We start from the raw sequence: 19,086 nt of genomic DNA on the forward strand, positions 1-19,086 counted from the left end.
TTTTAAAAAATCAGTGGTCTCTTTTGAAATTTTAAAAAAATGTGGCTTCCAGATTGAACCCGAACACAAATCATACACAAACTTTAGGCTTTGAGTCACTCGGTGAATCATATTCTCTATATCCACACCTGGAGGGCGCAGACTGACAAGCCAGAGGAAGAAAGAGAAATATCTGATAAATTAAATTTGACTATCCCTAAACTTGATCCATATCCACGCCTGAAGCTTTACATCCGCCCATACAACCCTTCCTTAAACAAAGAGAACGACCGAATGAAGAAAAATATACATCCACTTCCTTTTCTGAGCACAACTGTTCAGAGGAGATGTGATGCGGGTGACTGATGTTGGATTCGAAGCATTACCATGACTGATCTTCACACAGCTGAGTTTTGTGATTATCAAAGTCAAACAGAAACTGAGTTATAAACCTCAATAAAATGTTAAGATGAGGGAGATAGTGGGGTTTTTAAGAGCGAAAAGTGAAACGGATGGCACCTCAGGGAACAATCGAAGCTTTAAGATCTTCCGACGTTAATGACAAATGAGCTCCTTTTCACATTTTAGCAGTTCAGAGTAACGACTGCCATATTCGTCACTCCGGACATGGTCTCCATTCATACATAAATCTTCCATCCACACATTACTGCGGCTCATTGCAGCGTAATTGGGAGATTTGCCAAAGCGGCGTTGACCTCTGTTATTATAAAAGCAGCTGGTCCTCTAATGTATGCATTCCTACATCTGCAAGCAGGAGTGTAAAAACACACAGAAATGATGCTTTTCAGGCCGTGATCTGCTGTTGGACGCCGTCAGGCTGTGTTAAACATGTACTTAGCACGGGCTGGATTTTCTGCAGCATCGAGAGAAACCGCACTCTGGTATTTACACTAGAAAATTCTGTATTTATTGAATCTGCTGCTCAGTGAAAATGGAGCCGCTTGACTAAATGCACGTTCATTAATACCGCCAGTGTGCCCGACTGACTGGAGCTCATTCTCATAACTGACTCAACGCAAGCAATTTGTAGTATTTCACACTTGTATAAATAGTTTTCTATTGGCTTATTCAGACTTTATATAATCCTCCTTTATCTTTTCCAAGGCTTTGGCAAATTATCTCAAGTCTCCACAACTGCTCCAGCTCCGGTTTAATAGCATGTTTTATTCAGGAGAGGACATTAGCTCTCGGACTAAAACGCGTACTGATAGTTGCATTATTAATGCATCGGCTTTTATTGATGAGTGCACGTTGTTAATTGTTGATCAGATGGCATCTGGTGCCCAACTGCGAGCGAAGGCGTGTCGGAGCCCCAGCTGGCGCGCGCCCCGGCCAGCTGCTCGGTTCTGTTTGAGCCGTGATTGGTTACGTGCCACAGCGCGAGCGGCCGGGGGAGAGCTCTCGGCCCCTCGGGGCCCTCGCTGTTTTCTCTTCTCATCACGGTATGCTCGCCCTCGCGGTATGGATTCTTTCATCTCTTCAAAGCTTGCAACAACACTGTGCTCGCAGAGAGGAATGTGCGCGTTCGTCGCACACCTGTATGAGAGAAATCCCCCAGTGAAGCCTCTCCGTCGGTTTCCCGGCGTCTCCATTCCCCTCTCCTGCCGTCTCCCTGCAGCGCCGCGGCGGTCAGGCCACACACGCCAGCGATCCGCGGTCGTGCTCTGGAAGTGTTCTTTGTGCAGATAAAAGTGTGTAATGAATGAGCCTTTGGCCCGTCGGCCTCCCGGTGCCAAACATGACAGTGCGCACTTTGACGGCGCGACACATGAGCCTGGAAGAATAACAGTGGTGGTCCGCGTGTTTCATGTCTGTTTATTAGGATTTATTGTTGAAGCAGGTCTGCGGTGGAGAGGGGGACGTTAGCTACACACAAAGGTATTCTGGCTGTCGGGCTGAGTGCGGTGTTTTTATAATGAGGGGTTTTGAGGGGTAGTTGAAACAATAATGACACAGTGTTTAATCCATCTCTCTCAGGGCCAGAAAACAGAAGCGGAGAGGTTCTTCCTGAAGGCCATCCAACTCGACCCCACAAAAGGCAACTGTTACATGCATTATGGTAAGCGCCGATTATTTTCCTTTGGTTCTAACATAAACCGACTTCGTTCTGATGTTTCCAATAGTCGATGTGGAAATTTAACACGTTCATGCTCGACTATTAATTATGTTTTCATTAGTTCTGTATCATTATGGAGAAGTTTGATGGACAGAGTTGGTCCATTTGGAAGAAGGAAAGCAACTGGTTTGAATCCCACTGCCAGTGGGTCACCTGAGCAAGGCCTCAGAAGATATTTAAACAGCTTTTAGTGCATTTACAATTTCACAGTATCAGAATCGGTGTGTTTCTTATAGCAGTTTTGTCAAAAATGTTTTAGTTAAGGTTACACAAACAGCCCTATTTTATCTTGAGTGGATAAAATTGTGCTCTAATAACCTTTAAATTTGAACTGCAAAGGTTTTTTTGCCGTTGTTGTGATGTAAATAACCTTGAGACGATCAATAAGGTAGCTATATTTCACCAATACCTCAAATCTCAGTGTTGTGTCTGCTACTCTTAAGAAATGTTCAGAAAAAAATCTCTAAATTTGTTGAAATATTTACAATTTGCTTGGTGGTTTGGTGACCCTACATGGAGCTCCCCACAGTCCGGTTCTGGCCCACAGGCCTTATGTTTGACACCCCGTCTTAGAGGAACACAAGAAGAATCAATACTGTTTTTTTAAATCTTTAATGCATTCAGAATCTCACACGTGGAATTAAGTTTCCGTCTTTCTCCTTCGATTTAATCACCATCATAGCAGCAGTTTGAAGAAGCCGACAGGTTAATTGCTCTCCTGCTTCCACAGTGTCTGAAAGCCTTTTCTGTCTGAAGCAGCTGTTTATAACGGCCTGACGTGTCGACTTACCAGCACTGCTCTGGTTTACAAAGGGCATTTAAGGCAGCTGATGCATCACGTTCATGATTGTGGAGGAACTATCTGAGGCTTGTCATCGCCAAAGGTTAATCAATCTGGTAATGATACGATGAGCTGTATTGATCTGCAGAGACAGTGGCGTTCCAACTGAACCGTCCAGGTAAACAGGCTGTGGCACCATTCAGATGACTGGAGTAAAGAAATCCATACAGTGCTAACGCCTGGTGTTCGAGGTTAAACTGCAGCGAGTCGCTTTTCTTTTTTTCATGCCAGAGTCATACTTTGTTTATGTATTGTTTACTGTGTGTGTGTTGGGACAGATTGTAAAGTCTGCATTTTAATAACTGTAAATCTGTTGAAAAAGGCTATTTGCTGCAATAACGCTGAATGAAACTCTGCAGCTATTTCAAAAAAATGTCTGTTGTCAACAGCATTATGTCCATTTTAACAATTCATCCTGATTATTCATTCATTGAAAAGAGTGAGAATGATTCATTGTTCTATTAACTGCATCATCTATGAAAAAATACGAGGTTCAGACCCTAAAGCGTAGCATTCACACTGTAAATCACATTGTCCAATAGAGGCTGGTCTTAATTCTGTCTCTAATTCCATCTAAAGTGCCGTCTGATTCCTAAACTGAGGCTGCAGGGATGTTTTCAGCCAGAAGGATTTCTCCTCTGAGTCATAGTCTAAAGACTCTTTAAATCCATGTCCCACCTCAGGCTAGTAATGCCGCTACAGTTTCATCCACAATCACCAAGAAAAACAGGCCGAGGTTCACTCAGTGGTCCGGCATCCCGGTACAGTCGACGGCCTAACCAAAGTCAACACGGTGTGAGTTCCTGTCCAAACCTTGCTCCTACCACAAGGCTCAGCCCTAGGTTCACGGCCTTGTCAGCCGTCCTCAAACCCAAACTTATTAGATGTTTCAGTGCAGGCCTGGCGCGCCCATAATGAGACTCAACCCTCCTGTGAGAAACATTTCACTCCTCGAGAAACTGAGGCATCAAGGTCGGCTAATCCGAACAAATGGGCCTGAAAGATGGCCAAGCAGAGACGGTCCCATGCACTTGTTTCTAACGTTTCAGCGTCTTATTACTGAGGGAGTCTAGACTGTCCCCTCTCTGCGGCCAAAGGCAACATTATTAGATGGTGTGTGTGTGTGTGTGTGTGTGTGTGTGTGTGTGTGTGTGTGTGTGTCCCTGCATTTTAACAGCGGTGCCGTTCTCTCCTACCAGGTCAGTTTTTGTTGGAGGAGTCACGACTCCTGGAAGCCGCAGAGATGGCGAAGAAAGCGGCTCGCCTCGACAGCGGCGAGTTCGATGTGGTCTTCAGCGCAGCGCACATGCTCAGGTGAGTGTTTGATCAGAGTCTTTATTTTGGTGACTTCCATGGATGAAGAGCGGGCGTTTGAGCCTGTGTTGATGAGATGGGTGGGCCACAGGAGGGGGGGAGGTCTGCTGTCTGCACGGTTTATCCGGGGAGCTTACGCCGCTCTTCAGCTGCCGTGATTTTGCTTGGCTGTGATTTGTAATCCTCTCGCCAGCCCAGAAACTGCTGGTTTGTCTTAGTGCACAGCGCAGTCATATAACTTCATAAGCCGTCTCTCAGCCTGGTTCATTCTTTCACCGGAGGCCCTCACTCACATTTTTTAATCAGAAAAAACAGAAAAAGCTCTCGAGGTGCTGTATTAGCGATGATCAGAGCATCGGGAGTGGAAGTGCAGAAATACAGCCATTCACTGAGGCCCCGTCTATCTGATGTTTCAGGGGACAACACATTTTGGCATTTTTGTTTCAGAAAAGTTTCGCGTTTACACAGCAACGTTTTGAAAACAATGTCCGTTTCCACAGAAATGGCAGCAATCACACACATGTCCAGAGAACAACACGCTGTAATCATTTACAAATTAGTGTAGTTATATTACATTTGACTCTCAACTAACTACCAAGTCCCAGCAGAATCTGGACTGGGAGTCCTGACACTCTGGAAGCTGCTACTGTTGTTGTTGTTGTTGTTGTTGTTGTTGTTCATCTACTTGGGAAGTTGTTGAGATTTTTAAAGCAGTCGTGTTGCACATGCGCAGTAGCAGCGTTTCTGCTGCAAACCATTTAAAAACATTGTCGTGTAAACAGGTCCAGTGTTACTGGCTTTTATTATCTCAGCTACAACTTGGACTGAGTCAAAGTCCTGATCAATAACCTGGGGATTTTTGGTGAAACTGCTCGTTGAGCGTTGATAAAACGGCCCAGTAGTGCTGCAATAGTGCAAGACTAACAGCTGCTCTTCCCCCGTCGGCCCCGTCATGGAGGGTCTTCACCACCAGCCGGTTTCGGTCTCGGGCCTCTTCCAGGTCCGGACCTCTGGCAGCTAAAGAGAGCTTCAAGCAGGGTCGGGGTTGAACTCATCTCCGCCTGCCCAGCATGGGGTCCCGCTCCTCCCGGGCTCAGGTTCTTTATGTGTTTGTCTTGGACACAGACGTGGAAAGGCGCTCGGCCGGTGGGGACACAAGTGAATCTACGCACAAAGAAGAAGCGGAGATTAAAAGAAGGAGCAAAAGGGCTTCTTAAATTTACAAATGTCGTCTACTACCCTCCCGGGTGTTTGGCTTTTGACCACCTTGCTTCCTCTCTAGTAATGTCCCGTCTTCCTCATGTTTCATTGAGCCTATGTCTCCTTCATAGTGTGAAAGGAGGTCAAGAAAAGTTGGGTAGTGTGGCTAAATGGTATGTACTTGTGCTTTCCTGTAATTTATTAGATTTCTATGATACCAAAAAAACCCAAAAAAAAACGGACTGTTTATCTCCATCCATGCAGCCAGGAACAGAGGAGAGTGACCAGTTTGGAAAGGTCCATTTTCTCAGTTCACATCATTCACATGACAGGAAGAACCAGGAAACATCTCCAGCAGCACGGCTCCATTTCCACTGTCAGACTCCGTGAAAGAGGCTGCTGTTTGTGAATCTTTTTCAGCCAGGATGAAATGAAGCTCAGGAAGAACGTTTTCATTTTCCTTCACATCACATTTACGCGCATGTTGAGCAGCCGAAACCTTTTGCTGTAGTTAAATTCAAAGCTTTTTTTAAATTATTTTTACTGAAGTTTCGAAATAAAATAAGCAGGTATCAAATGAAAATTTCCTATTTGTGTGCAGAACAAGCCCTTTTTTTTTTAAACTTTCCACCAAACCACTGCCATATTGATGGAAAACGTGCATCTGGAAGCATTCTGAAATGTGCCATTTTCCCATCTTGACTGAATTCAGATATATTTTAGTAGAAACACTTCATTCTCACAGTTACTAAGATTTCATTGTAATAAAATGTATGTTTAAAGTATACATATGATTTCAGCGTGGATATATTTGAAAATAGACTATAATAAATGAGCTAAAATATTGATGAAAATAAAGGGTTAAAAACAAATTCACATGAATTCATATGAGACGATGACTTAAGAAGTGATTGAAAAGTCCCAATAGTCCCACTCTTAGTTTACCTCATTCAAACTGTATGTCATTTACAATAATCTAATCCACCATATCTGAAATATCACTTTATGCTGTCATGATATCAGATATATCATTGTGTGCTTATTTGTCAAGAACGGTTTGGAACTATTGATGATATGATGGTAATACGGTGCTGCTCAGATTCATTACTGGCCCTGGGGAAGATGTTTGTGTGTAGTTCAGTTTTTCAGGATCTCGCTCTGACAGAATGTAATTGTTTTGGCCGGAGACGGATGGGACGGCTGCGGTTTCAGCACCAGTCGATGTCTGTTGTTGAAAATGCAATTTGCGCTCAGAGTCATTAGCATCCAACTATGACATGCATATGAGCAGTATCTGTCAGTGTGTGTCTGGAGTTCTTAGCGCTTCCTTAAAAAAGACAAAAAAAAAAAAAAAAAAGGGAGATCCGCGGTTTGGGTGCGGATTTGAATTATGGTCAAGAATTTTTATTTTCCTCAAGGGAGTCTCATTCCTTTCACTTTTGCTCAATTTTCTCATCACTCTCTGCTTGTTCCTGTGCCGTTCATCTCAAACCGACGCGTTAAGCCCAGGCGGGCGTTCACATGGGACGGCTCGGGGAGGTCCTGCTGCTCGCCACTTCTCGTCTAATAATTTAGAAATGCGATTATAATATTACACAAATGAATATGTCCATTTTTCTTCTCAGAAGGTTTTGCTTTCTAAATATTATGCTGGCAAACAAACGCATGGTTGTGGTTGGACGCAAAACCCATATTTATAATCTCAGGATGAATTCAGCAACGCCAGCTGGAGTTTGGATCATCGCTGGAATGTAAAAACGCTTCCTCGGAAGCAGGCTGGAAAGTTTCAGTCGCGCTAAAATAAATACAAACAGTCATGTCGATTTCTGAGAATGTCGGTAAATGAGATGGACGCTGATAAAGTCGCGTTGGGACTGGAGGAGCGTCAGTTTGTTTACCACACGCTCCACACTCATATTTCAGGCAATAGTTTAAATACTTCAGAGAATCACGGCCTCGAGGAGACACATCAAATACTCGTTGATGCTTCCTAACTGTTCCTGAAGCATTAAACGAATGCTTTTGATCCGCGGAATATCAGCGTTCTCCCTCCTGTCGTCAGAGATCAAACCGTTTTGCTCTCAGAGGACACCGTTTTCCAAACCAAGCATGAACGTGTGCGCTCGGGTCACTTTGGCTCCGATCTGGAATCGTACAAATGATGGTTTCTTAACACACTGCGACAGCCGAAATGAAACCGCGGCTCCAGAGGAGTTGTTTCCTTTGATCATTACGACTTAAGGGGCTCCGCAGTCTGCCGTCATCCACTCCGTCCTTGACTTTGTCGAGCGAAATTGTTCGCAATTAGACAATTGTTACCATCAGTGAAAAGCCCGCAGCTGCGGATCATAAAAGTTATTTCTGAGATACCAGGCTATTAAGAACAGGAAGTATTTTGTGACATGGGGAGCCGCTGGTTTGTGTAAAGCAGTAGGTGGAGCAGTGGATTATGAAAGATGATAAGTGGCGTAATATAGGACGTTCACTGCAGGTTTTATGTCCGCAGGAACAAAGTATTTTCGGTTTCAGGGTCTCATGCAGACAAACCATCTGCCCTTAAACTCCTTTTTTCCTCCCATTGTGCCACATAGACGCCGTACTTCGCTGCATCTGTTCCAGCAGCTCTGCCGTTGCTTCAGTTATGAAATTATTTTTCTCTCTCCAGTATTTCTGCACGACAAACCACATTTCCCCAGACCAGATGGAAACACAAATGTCCAGTAAATATTCCTGATCAGCCGCGGTTTCTTTCCTTATTTCTTCAAGCAGCCAATGAGCCAAATGTCGTGACCTCAAGGTTCAATTAAAATCGAAAATGCTTGCTTTGCACCGCTCGGCTCAGATGCTATCTGGTGGAAGATGCGATCGGAGGAGAAAGCTGCGGGCGCTCAGGTCCGCTTCTCTCGTCCTTCATGTTGTTTCCCTGTGATTCTGTCAGTGACCCCTGAGCGCCCGTAAACACACAGGGTACAAGGCCTCATCTGAAGCCAGCAGCAATAAAAATGAGTAATGATTGCCTCTTTCTCTCTGTCTCTTTTCCCTTTCCAGACAAGCCAGCCTAAATGAGGCAGCCGAGAAGTATTACGAACAAGCGGCGAGCCTGAGACCCAACGTGAGTAAAAAAAAAAAAAAAAAAAAGAAAGCCCTGATGGACACGGTGCAATCAGTCGGGTAGTTTTCCGATATATTACTTGCCCTTTCTGCCTCCTCACAAACAGCCCTCATTGTCAGCCGAGCTCGGAGAAATGAGGGGCTCGGTCTTTACTAAGCTCAGAGGTTTGCTTGTGCAACATCCATCACCAAGTTCAAAGCTGAGGCCAGGGTAAGCAAAGTGAAAAGAATAATGAAAATAACACTCCGTCAGGGGACGGTGACATCTTGAGAATGAATGAGGGTTCTGTCTTTAAGAGCCTGACAGGATGGGTCAAGTTCTTTACGTCCGGGGCCACATGGGGAGGGATGTTTGTTTGGCATCAGGTCACCGTGTTTATGTCTGAAGCTTGATTAGAAGAAGGAGCGAAATTAATGATGGAATACATCTGAAGAAAGATACACAGACGATAAAGTCTGGTTGTGTGTGCAGACAAACACAGGTTTAACCTACACAAAGCTCAACAAAACACAACAGAGAAAGTTAAGTATCACAAAGGGTTATGTTTAAGATGCCCACACAGGCCATGAATCTGAGCTCCGATCAGGTTCCGTTGAGTTTTTAACATTTAATTAAAGCCATGTGGAGAGTTAGTTAGAAAAATCATTTTTCCTATTGCTCCAGTTCAAATGCATACATGAATAATGAAGAACAACCACAGAGCTAAAGGTGAGCGTTGGAAACGTTTCCCCTCCTGGTGCAGATGCATATTTATGCTTTGCTCGCACTGACATGAGATGGAAACTTTTAGCATAATAATAAACACTTCATTATCAAACTCCATAGCTATAGTTTCACATGACACCCTCATTTACACCTACACAGAGCTCTGGATTTGAAGTTAGCATCCTCCGTCCACTGTTTCCACATCATGTCTTTATATCTTGCATATTTGTTTTCTGTTGTGAACAAAATTGATGAGCAAATTCCAGCAGCGTTCCCTTCAGTCTGACACAGACTTTATTGAAGCACAGATACAGTCTCTGCAGCAGCTGTTTGCACAGGTTGTATTTATAAAGTAAAATACCATCTTGCCCTGTAGGCAGACCAACTGAGGCCGTCTCTTTCCGTGCACGTTGCGTCATATTTGCATGGTTGTGTCTTCTTGGAGACAGAGGTCAGAGGTCAGGGTGCTCAGGGACCCTTTTTATGTGGAACACATTCCAACTTGCCTCCAACGAGAAAGCAGAAAGAAAACCACCATCAAAAATAGGAATTGAAGTTTGAACCATTATGAGGAAGAACATGAAAATTCCAAAGAGAGGGACTTTTTTTTGCCCCTATTTGGTCGCCTGTGTGTTGACCGCCGTCTGCCATTTGCACTGCTTAAAACGGAGTCACGATTATAATTAAGTATCTTCATCCATCTTCTTTCCCGTCTCCTTTGTTCTCTGCGACGGGACTCGACTAAAGCCATGTATCCTGTCCATCTTCATTTGTCATTTCACGCTTTATTGCGGCTCGACTCTTCGCTCTCCACCGGTGTTTCTTATTAAGCGCACACGTCTGCTCCCACTGAGCGAGACAGGACAATTCCCTTCATTCAGGGGATTTAGACCCTTAGTCCCACGATTCCCTCTATCTAGATGAACTGAGCCCAATCGGATGCACGCTTGGCGTCGGCTGCCCTCCTCAACCTTTAACATCTGTACTCCCAGAACTTTCCCAATCTGCTCTGGTATTTTTTGCTTAAGTGCTGATCTGCAGTCGTTACGTTCAGGTCATCCCCCGTCCGAGCCTCACGCTGAACACGGCACATGGCGCTTTACAGCGGAGGTTAATACGCCTCTACATCTGGCCGTGGTTTTGCTCCTACATGCCACTTTTGGCAGGGGCGGAGAGTTAGAGAGGTTACAAAGCAGCAGGAAATGAGAAAAAAATTAAAGCTTTTGACAAGGCTGTGTTCTGTAAAGTGTTGCAAAGTGCAGAGAAGAATCCACAAGAAAGGGTATAAATCACAAAGTCCTAAATATATGAAGGCGAGAGGCAGTGTTTGTTCGCCGCGGCCTGCGGGGAGACTTGAGAAAGGAACATAAACTCAGGAATTGATTCACTTCTGCATGGGGTGAAGGGAACCGGCTTTTGAACCTGCGCTGCAGCTTTACTGTGAAGGAAACCAGGATGTCAGTTGACTTTTTGCCCCGAGGGTTTTCGGGTTTCACCGTTTCATATGTTGCGCCCCTCAGTTTCCTATCTATCTTCAGGGCTCGAGACGGTGTGCAAACAAATATGTTAGATCTGCCCGCTGGTTGCTTAAACCGGGGATTTCAATTTGATCAACGTCTCGATGTTTGAGTGCCGTTTTCAAGTGAAAATGGGAAAAAACCTTCTTTGCATTTTAGGTGTCGGTTTACAAGAAGCAATGCTGGGAGACACTGAAACTGCTACTTTTGAAATGCTGCGTTTTCGTTTGAATTGTCGTGTAACTTCAGTCTCTTCACCGGCATCTCATTAATTCAATTCTACTTTTTCCTCCACAAACGTTGGATTCCAGTTTTCCTTCAGTGACACACGCCGTCTGACGCTGAGGCGTAGCTGTACGTCTTCAGAGGTCACTGACTTCCCTACTTGACCGACCCAATGGTAAAAAAAATTTTATCAATATCGAACAATTTTCTTCAGTTTAAAAGAGCTTTCCAAGATCTTCCATTCAAACACATTCGCTGGCACACCGCTGAACAGAAATCCTCAAAGATGACTTGAAAACTGCTTCACACCCTACCGTTTGCAGTTTCTTCTGTGTGGTCCTTCACTGCCACTTCTCACTGTGCCCATGTGAAAACAGAATTACTTTTTGGGAAGCAATTTCAGACTAGTGCAACGGAGGAGAGAAAAAAAAGTATCACTAACTTGCAAATTGATCCCTCCATAACTTTTGTGGTTTGACCCGGAGTGGTGGAGTCAAAGACGAGGTAATTTAAAGAGCAACGGCCTCGGAGTTACCCGGCCATTAAATTCAAGAACGCTGGTCGTTTTTGAAACACGGAGACTAATTTCTGTTTGGCTAAAAGATTGAGCTGATTGCACATTGTGAAGGAATCGCCTCACATTGAAACGGCACGGATGTTCGTTTTTGGGGTGAAAACAGAAGAGTTGTTAGTCATGCCAGCCTTCATTTCTGGCAGAGCGTCTGCGTTATGTTTCATATTTGCTGAGGAAAGAAATGGCTTCCTTCCAAAGGGACAGTGGGATTACTCTCCAGTCTGTTGATTTATTCAGCAGTTTAATTCTGCCTATGAGAAACGCAGCACTATTCAACATATTGTTCTCATTCTCGCGGCGCATCGCTCATCCCACCTTGACAGTGGAAAAACAGAGATGTTTTGAGAGTTTAGTTACGCGACTCGGGTGGAGCGGCGCAGTGAAGAGGGCGGCAGTTCATGCAATCAACAGTATGGACAAAGTAAGATAAATGGTCTTCATATCTGTAAGCACTTGAGTTCAGAAACCTCCCTGTTACTCTTCAACCCCCCTATTTTAAACATGTGATGAAAGGGCATTTAGTTTTTCAGAGGCTTATGTTCATGAAGAGTATTTTATTTAAAGTGCAATTATTAGTTTTATTTATATCAACTCAAATCCTCTTTTTGGAAGCTTCTGTATTTTCTTCCAAATTTACCTTTAAAGCCCTGTTAGGAAAAACAGTTAATAACAGAAAAGTTAGGTTGTTGAAACTGTTTTTGCACTTTCATAATTTCCAAGGTATTCTTCTTTAAAACAAAAAACACAAAAATTTCAGTTGCCAAGTATTCCAGCGGTTTAAGGGTTTGTTTTTTCAGCATTGTGTGGCTTCTCTGCGTTACTCATTCGCATAACCCTGCACCGGATTTCTCATCACAACACATTTTGCCAAGCAAACACCGAGCGGGGAATTACTGCTAATGACTTAATAGGCAGTGAGAAGAAAATTGTTAGCTTGTGGCACGGCACAAACATAAACGTCAGGATGCTATAACCGTGCTTCATATGAGGAGACGTTGATGTACGAGGGCGATAAAAACATTAGAAAGTCACAAATGCTGCAATTAAAAACACACAATTGCCCCTTTTTTTATTGCAGCTGTTATTGGAATGCCCGTTGTTTCCCAGGAAGAACAATTACGGCGGTATAAAGCTGTAAAACGGTAGCCTCTCTACAGGGTGAGACATCTTTTCCACATTTAGGGGTTTAAATGATGATCAGATGTGGCTCCTCCTCCTCCCTCCTGTGGCCTGGATGCTCCACGGCGATACGACTGCGCCGCCGACACTCTTCCTCTACTTTACGTGCGCGTGACTCACTCGGCACGCCGACGATGGCTTTGCCCGTCGGCACCAGCCGGAGTAAACAGCATTTTCTTCCCGAGCCACTTCAAAGCGGCGGTTAGCAGCGTCTGTCGTCTGTGGCTCCAGAGCAGAAGACACGGCGACACGCGAGGCGGCAGAGGTCTGGGAGAGACGATGAGCCAGCAGCATGCGAGGCGCTGCTGCTCAGGTTCAGTCCCCAACTTCCCTCGCTTTCACCCATTTACCCACAATTACAAACAACTAAACTTTCTCAAATAGCGCCAAGCTAGCTTGGAGCCATTTTCGTGCACGAAGTCAATGGAGCAGAAGTTATCTGCTTCACTTCCTTCGATATGAGAAATCTTCAGATGACATGAGAGGTTTGATATTTCACTGTATTTTGGCTCCAGAAATGATCAAAATTGGTTTTATGTTGAGATTGTTGTCATTTCATGAGTAAATGTATGCTTTGTGAAAATACACTAAATAAAAAAGGAATAAAAGGACTGAAGCAAAGCTATACAGCATTTTCTAAAACTAAAAATGCATATAAATGCAAACATTTGGAAACCAGGAATTATCAAATCTCTACATAAAATAAAAGAGTAATAATTTCCGAGCAGTACCCGAGTATGTTTTTAAAAAAGAGAACTTTAATTGGGCGGTTGCTCTTGAGCCCGGAATTAAAAATGTGAATCTTTTATCAGATTACGTCTAAACAGATCATTTGGTGTGCAAATCGCTCCTCATTATTCGTCCATGAGCTCACTGCTGTTGTGCCGCTGAATCACTGCCTTCAGGCGACTTCAAGACGGCTGATCTCTGCAGCTCGGCGTCGAACCAGCAGCCTCGGGATTTTTGAGTCATCGGACTGATTAATCAGGCACTAAAACGATGCGTAATCTCTCTCTCTCTTTATTTTCTTGTGGCTTTCAGTATCCGGCAGCCTTGATGAACCTGGGAGCGATCCTCCACCTCAACGGGAAGCTGCAGGACGCCGAAGCCAATTACCTCCGGGCGCTGCAGCTGAAGCCGGACGACACCATCACGCAGTCCAACCTGCGGAAGCTGTGGAACATCATGGAGAAGCAAGGCCTGCGGACCACGAGCCCCTGAGCGCCGCCGCCGCCCCTCCGGCCCGACCACCTGCCATCTGCGCGCCAGATTGGCGGAAAGGGCGACCCTTTTGGCTCCCTCGCTCGCTCGTGGCGAGCGGGGAGAGACTCAGGGAGGATGTTTGCTCGGAAAGGCCACGACTGCGCCGCACAGCCTTCCTAATGACTCCTGAGCTCTGCACACAACCTCAGGCTAGCAGCTTTCCTCACAGGCATTGCTCACCGGTTGGCAGGCGCGACGTGGTATTTGGACTTGGTGGAACTTTCTCCCCTCCGTCTCCTTTTTTCCCTCTTTCTCTCCTTTTATAATAACAATAGCACTTGAACTTGAAGCGAGACCTTAGGTACATCCTTCAACATTTGTGATGAATCACTCTTTCAAAACACTTTGTTTTTGTTTTCTTAAAGCTGTTCATGCTAACATGTCAAGAAACGAAGAGTCTCATACTGTCTGTCTGTCCAGATGCTGTAGCATATAGTGGCAACAGTAAGGTGGACACTATCCAAGTTAATCAAGTTAAGATCATCTCGCCTCAAATCTCCAGTCTGTGTGTTTGTTTCACTTTAATTTACTTGTGGGATTTCTCACACGACACTGTGAGGATTTCCAGATTTTGTGTAGCAGGCATCTTAATATCTAGTGAAAACTTGAAAAGGGAATATACATTATTAGCCATTTGCAGCACAGCAGCAACCTCCACCAAGACTGAATTTTGCCAAATAAGAGCATGTTCTTGCCTCAAGGCTGAAAATAAACATCAAGAATAAAATTCACATTGTATGTCGCAGACAGTGTGACACTTACAGCTACTTCTTCTGCTAAGATTAGAGAGTCAACATAAAAACAACAACAAATCTATCTGTAGCAGTAAGAAGCTAGAAAACAGAAAAATGAAGCTACCTTCTGGTCTCCAAGTCGCAGACTGTAAGAGACGGTACTGTTAGCTGAGTACGAGGCTTTCAAACACACCCCGGTGTGTTCAGCAGAGCTGAAACGGATGAGGAGTTCCTCTGACCAAATACAAAAAGCTACGTCTCGGAAACGCAGAACAAAGTGCACAATCATGGCACGTCCAAGGGAAACGTCTTGATACCTTTGTGTTGGAATAAAGTGATTTCAGTGTGTTTGTTATAAAATGAATCCTAATATATACCTGCATCGTGTTACAGTAGACAGAAAATCATGCAGCGAAAAAGTAGCCAGCAAACGTGGAATCTGAGCAACTTTGGCTTACAGCACCAGTATTACCCATAATCCATGTTCTCAGTCTTTAGGTCTCATTTGTACATATTCGTGTGATGAACAGTGTTTGATTCTGCAGTAAGTGGAACGGCACCTTCCTGGAAGGCAGAGATGTACAGTATCTGTGATCGTTTTTAGTATTGGCCACGAAGCTCCTCAGCTATCAGTAAGTTATTGCAACAGAACCAGCTGGCACTGTGTTTTATGTTCAGTTTTTCTCATGTAAATGAAGTAAGCTTGAAGGAAGGTGTATGTGTGTGGTCATGACTGAGTCATACCTCCAAACACACTTCAATGTCCCACGTAGGTAGAAAACAGACCAACACACACACACACACACACACACAAATGAAGATAAAGTCTTTGAATATTTGTCACTTTGTTGCGGTCGTAATGCTGTTAACACCGTTGCGTTTTTGACTACGACGGTGAAATGAAATGTTCATTATGTCAGTCACAGCTCACACTCAGCCCTCGTCCAGATGTGCAGATTTCACATGTGTGTATATATATATATATATCTATATATATGAAGTGTTTATGAAGAAACACCCTATTGTTGTTGCTTGAGTGAAGGTGTAAAAGAAAAAGAAAAAGGTTGTTTCAACTCTGTGTCTCTGCTCAGGGATCTCAAGCAGTGGGCTGTTGCAGACACTTGTTCACAAAGCGTTACTAAATTAAAATTTATTTTTGAAAGTTGTATTTGTATAAATTATCAAGATTTGTAGCCTCTCTCTCCTTTTTGTAAGATGAAAAGAACGAACAATGTGCCAGAACAGATTTTTTTTTTCTCCCAATGTGCTTTTTTTTTCCACAATAAACTTTATGGTGTTTGGCTTTTTTTGCAGCTATTTTTTGACTACTGAAAAAATATGAATACAGCGGGGAATATCAGTTTATTATAAATTAAGTCCACAAAAAAATCTAAGCACTGTTATTTTCTTCTTTGGTTTTAAGTCATAATTAGAATTTAAAATATAGCTGTCCAACAGATATTTAGGAATATTGGAAATTTTGACTGATCAGTTAATTCAAAGTAAAAAAAAGTTGAGCGCGTCTAGTTCAGGGGTGTTCAAATTAACTCTAGTGGAGGGACAGCATACAGGCCGATTTCATCTTGAGTGGGCCGAACCGAAGTAAATAGTGTCGCAGCAACCTTAATTTAAAGGTTTCTTTGATGTTTCTGTCAGGTTGAGCCCAGCTGCAAGCCTGAAATAGGGAGACAAGAGAACACACCAGCGAGAGGAACCAGGCAGAGACATATCAGTTTACTCGTGAAGGGGAGAGACAGCTTGCTCCATCAGGGCAGCTTCCTTCATCTGCAAAGAGCTGCTCATCCCCAAGCTTCTTTATTAGGATATTAGTGGGCGGTTACAGTCTGATAATGCACAGTCTTCTCTGGGTACACATGCTAGTAATTTTCCACTATATGCATAATTATTTATGGGCCCTTAAGGGTTTAAATATTCCAGACATGAGAAATCAGTAGTGTAAGCATGAAACAGTGATGATAACTGCATTATCCCAACAGTTTCGGAGAGTATACGAAATGAAAAAAATGTCTGTTTTTCCAAATATGAACATTTGCTTCCAAAACTTGCTGCCATCTCAACATGAAGTTATTTAATGAAGTCCTGCAGGAGCCAGATGGTGATTGTGACGTGGCACAGATGAAGTGCAGCATAGTGGTGGTGGGAGTGTCACCGAGTCTGAAAGGTGTCGACTCACCGGGGTCACTGGCTGTTTGAGTGGATGAGGAAGTGAGGTGAGCTCGTAATATCATATAGTGTTGCTGTAAAAGCTCTGTTCTTTATCTGGACTGGTCACTGGAAAGAATAAACCCATCACTGCTGACAAGAAAGAATCTTGGAGGTTTGACTGGAACGCACGTCTGGCAGAGAGCAGCGGCTTCAGTCCACGGCGGCCCTCAGTTAACACCTTGTTTTGCCTCTGTGCCCTCAGTTTGGCTTCACTTTTTTCTCTTTACTTTGATTAAACCTAACACCTCTCAGGAAGGACGTGAGGATCTGCAAGAAGATCACGAGAGCATGCAGGATGTGGACATCCTTGAAATGAATGTTGTGGATGAAACCGGGAATGTCTGCTTCCAAAGGAGAATAATACGTCGGTCAATTCGGGTACAATCTCAACTTCAAAGTTTTCAGGCATTCACGTGGTCATTTTAGAGCAGAACTAGGCTTTATTCGGATTTAAATAGGAATAAAAAGTACCACGTTAACTCACGAAATGAAGCACCACCTGGAGATGACGGTGATGAAAATGAAAACTTTTACAGAAGTGAACACACACTGCTGAATGAAGAAGCCTCCAGAAGTTATGGTCAGAAGATGAAGGAAGAGATCCAGAGAAGGACAGACCTCTGCTGTTTGTTTTTATGTAATTATGGATGCTTGTTCCTCGGGAACCATAAAATTAGATGTGGGGTTCCCCAAGGTTCAATTTTAGGTCCCATTCTTTTTAACCTCTACATGCTTCCTCTTGGGGACGTCATCAGGAGACACGGCATCAGTTTTCACACTGATGATGATCAGCTGTACACCGCACTGTCTCCTGATGGCTCAGGACCAATAGAAACCCTTTTTAACTGTATTTCACACATCAAGTCATGGATGGCAGTGAATTTCCTACAGCTCAACCAGGACCAGACTGAGGTTTTAGTTATCGGTCCCGAAGGCCAAAGAGAGAAACTTTTACCAAAACTACTAGATTTTAAACCAGCACAATCGGTTAAAAGCCTAGGCGTGATTTTTGATTCTGAGCTGAATTTCATCCCACATATTAAAATATACCTAAGATTGATTTTTATCATCATTTATGATCATAGCCAGAGTCCGCCCATTTCTTTCTCAGGCCAGCACAGAGGTGCTAATGCAGCTTTTATCTTCTGTCGGTCCGATTATTGTAGTGCCTTGCTCTCTGGTCTTCCCAAAAAAAATATCTCAAATCTCCAATTATTACAAAACTCAGCTGCACCTGTGCTGACGAGGACCAGGGGGCGGGCCCACATTACATCAGTTTTACAGTCGCCGCATTGGCTCCCTGTTTGCTTCAGGATGGATTTAAAGTTCTCTTATAGTTTTCAGTGTCTTAATGGCCTTGCTCCTTGTTATTTAACCATTTTTACCATGTGGACCCTGAGGTCCTCTGGCAGCAGCCTACGGTGCATCCCAAAATCCAGAACCGAGACCCACGGTGAGGCGGCCTTCAGCCACTACGGCCCCCGCCTGTGGAACAGCCTGCCGGAGACCCTCAGAAACGCAGAGACTGTTGATATTTTAAAGGGAGGTTAAAACTTCTCGCAAAAGTAGAAACAGAAAATGACAAAGTAGTCGGGTCTTGTTTATCTGAGCCACTTAACGGACATCGGGACGATGGAAGCAAGTACAATATATGGCCGATCTGTTTTGGAAACGCTGGATAAAGGAGGGCTTTCCTCAGCTTCAGGAGCGGCAGAAATGGCAGCGCACCAGACAGAATCTTCTTCCAGGAGATATTGTGATCATCATGGATGAGCAGCGGGTTCAGCCCACAGCAGCCTTCAATTAAGATCTTGTTTTGCCTCAATAAATCCTTTGGGTGAAAACTTACAACCACATTTTCTAGCCTTTTGCATGTGTGTTTTTACAAGCTCACTCTGACAGAATCAGTTTGAAGTTAATGCTTTCATTTCAGTATTGAATTAAAAATTTAGTTAATTTTGGTACAAAAAAATTGTCCAACATCAGTTGCATTTGCAAACTCACCCTGACAGCATGGCTTTGAGGCTCGTTTGATAGCAACAAGATATCTGTCTTTAATGGCAGCATCACCGATATCACA

At 43.9% G+C, this 19,086-nt stretch overlaps 1 protein-coding gene across 1 annotated transcript in view; it reads left to right on the forward strand.

Annotated features, from left to right (window-relative positions):
* Positions 1-14,057, forward strand: part of LOC115392064 (protein O-mannosyl-transferase TMTC2-like) — a 90,519-nt gene extending 76,462 nt beyond the window's left edge. Inside the window, exons 9-12 of the mRNA XM_030096565.1 lie at positions 1,978-2,059; positions 4,157-4,271; positions 8,520-8,583; positions 13,825-14,057. Of these exons, the coding sequence (XP_029952425.1) occupies positions 1,978-2,059; positions 4,157-4,271; positions 8,520-8,583; positions 13,825-14,004 (441 nt within the window). The 3' untranslated portion in view covers positions 14,005-14,057. The remainder of the gene's footprint in view (positions 1-1,977; positions 2,060-4,156; positions 4,272-8,519; positions 8,584-13,824) is intronic.
* The last annotated feature ends 5,029 nt before the right edge of the window (positions 14,058-19,086 follow it).

Source organism: Salarias fasciatus, chromosome 7 (assembly GCF_902148845.1).
Source record: "Salarias fasciatus chromosome 7, fSalaFa1.1, whole genome shotgun sequence".
Lineage (NCBI taxonomy): Eukaryota > Metazoa > Chordata > Actinopteri > Blenniiformes > Blenniidae > Salarias > Salarias fasciatus.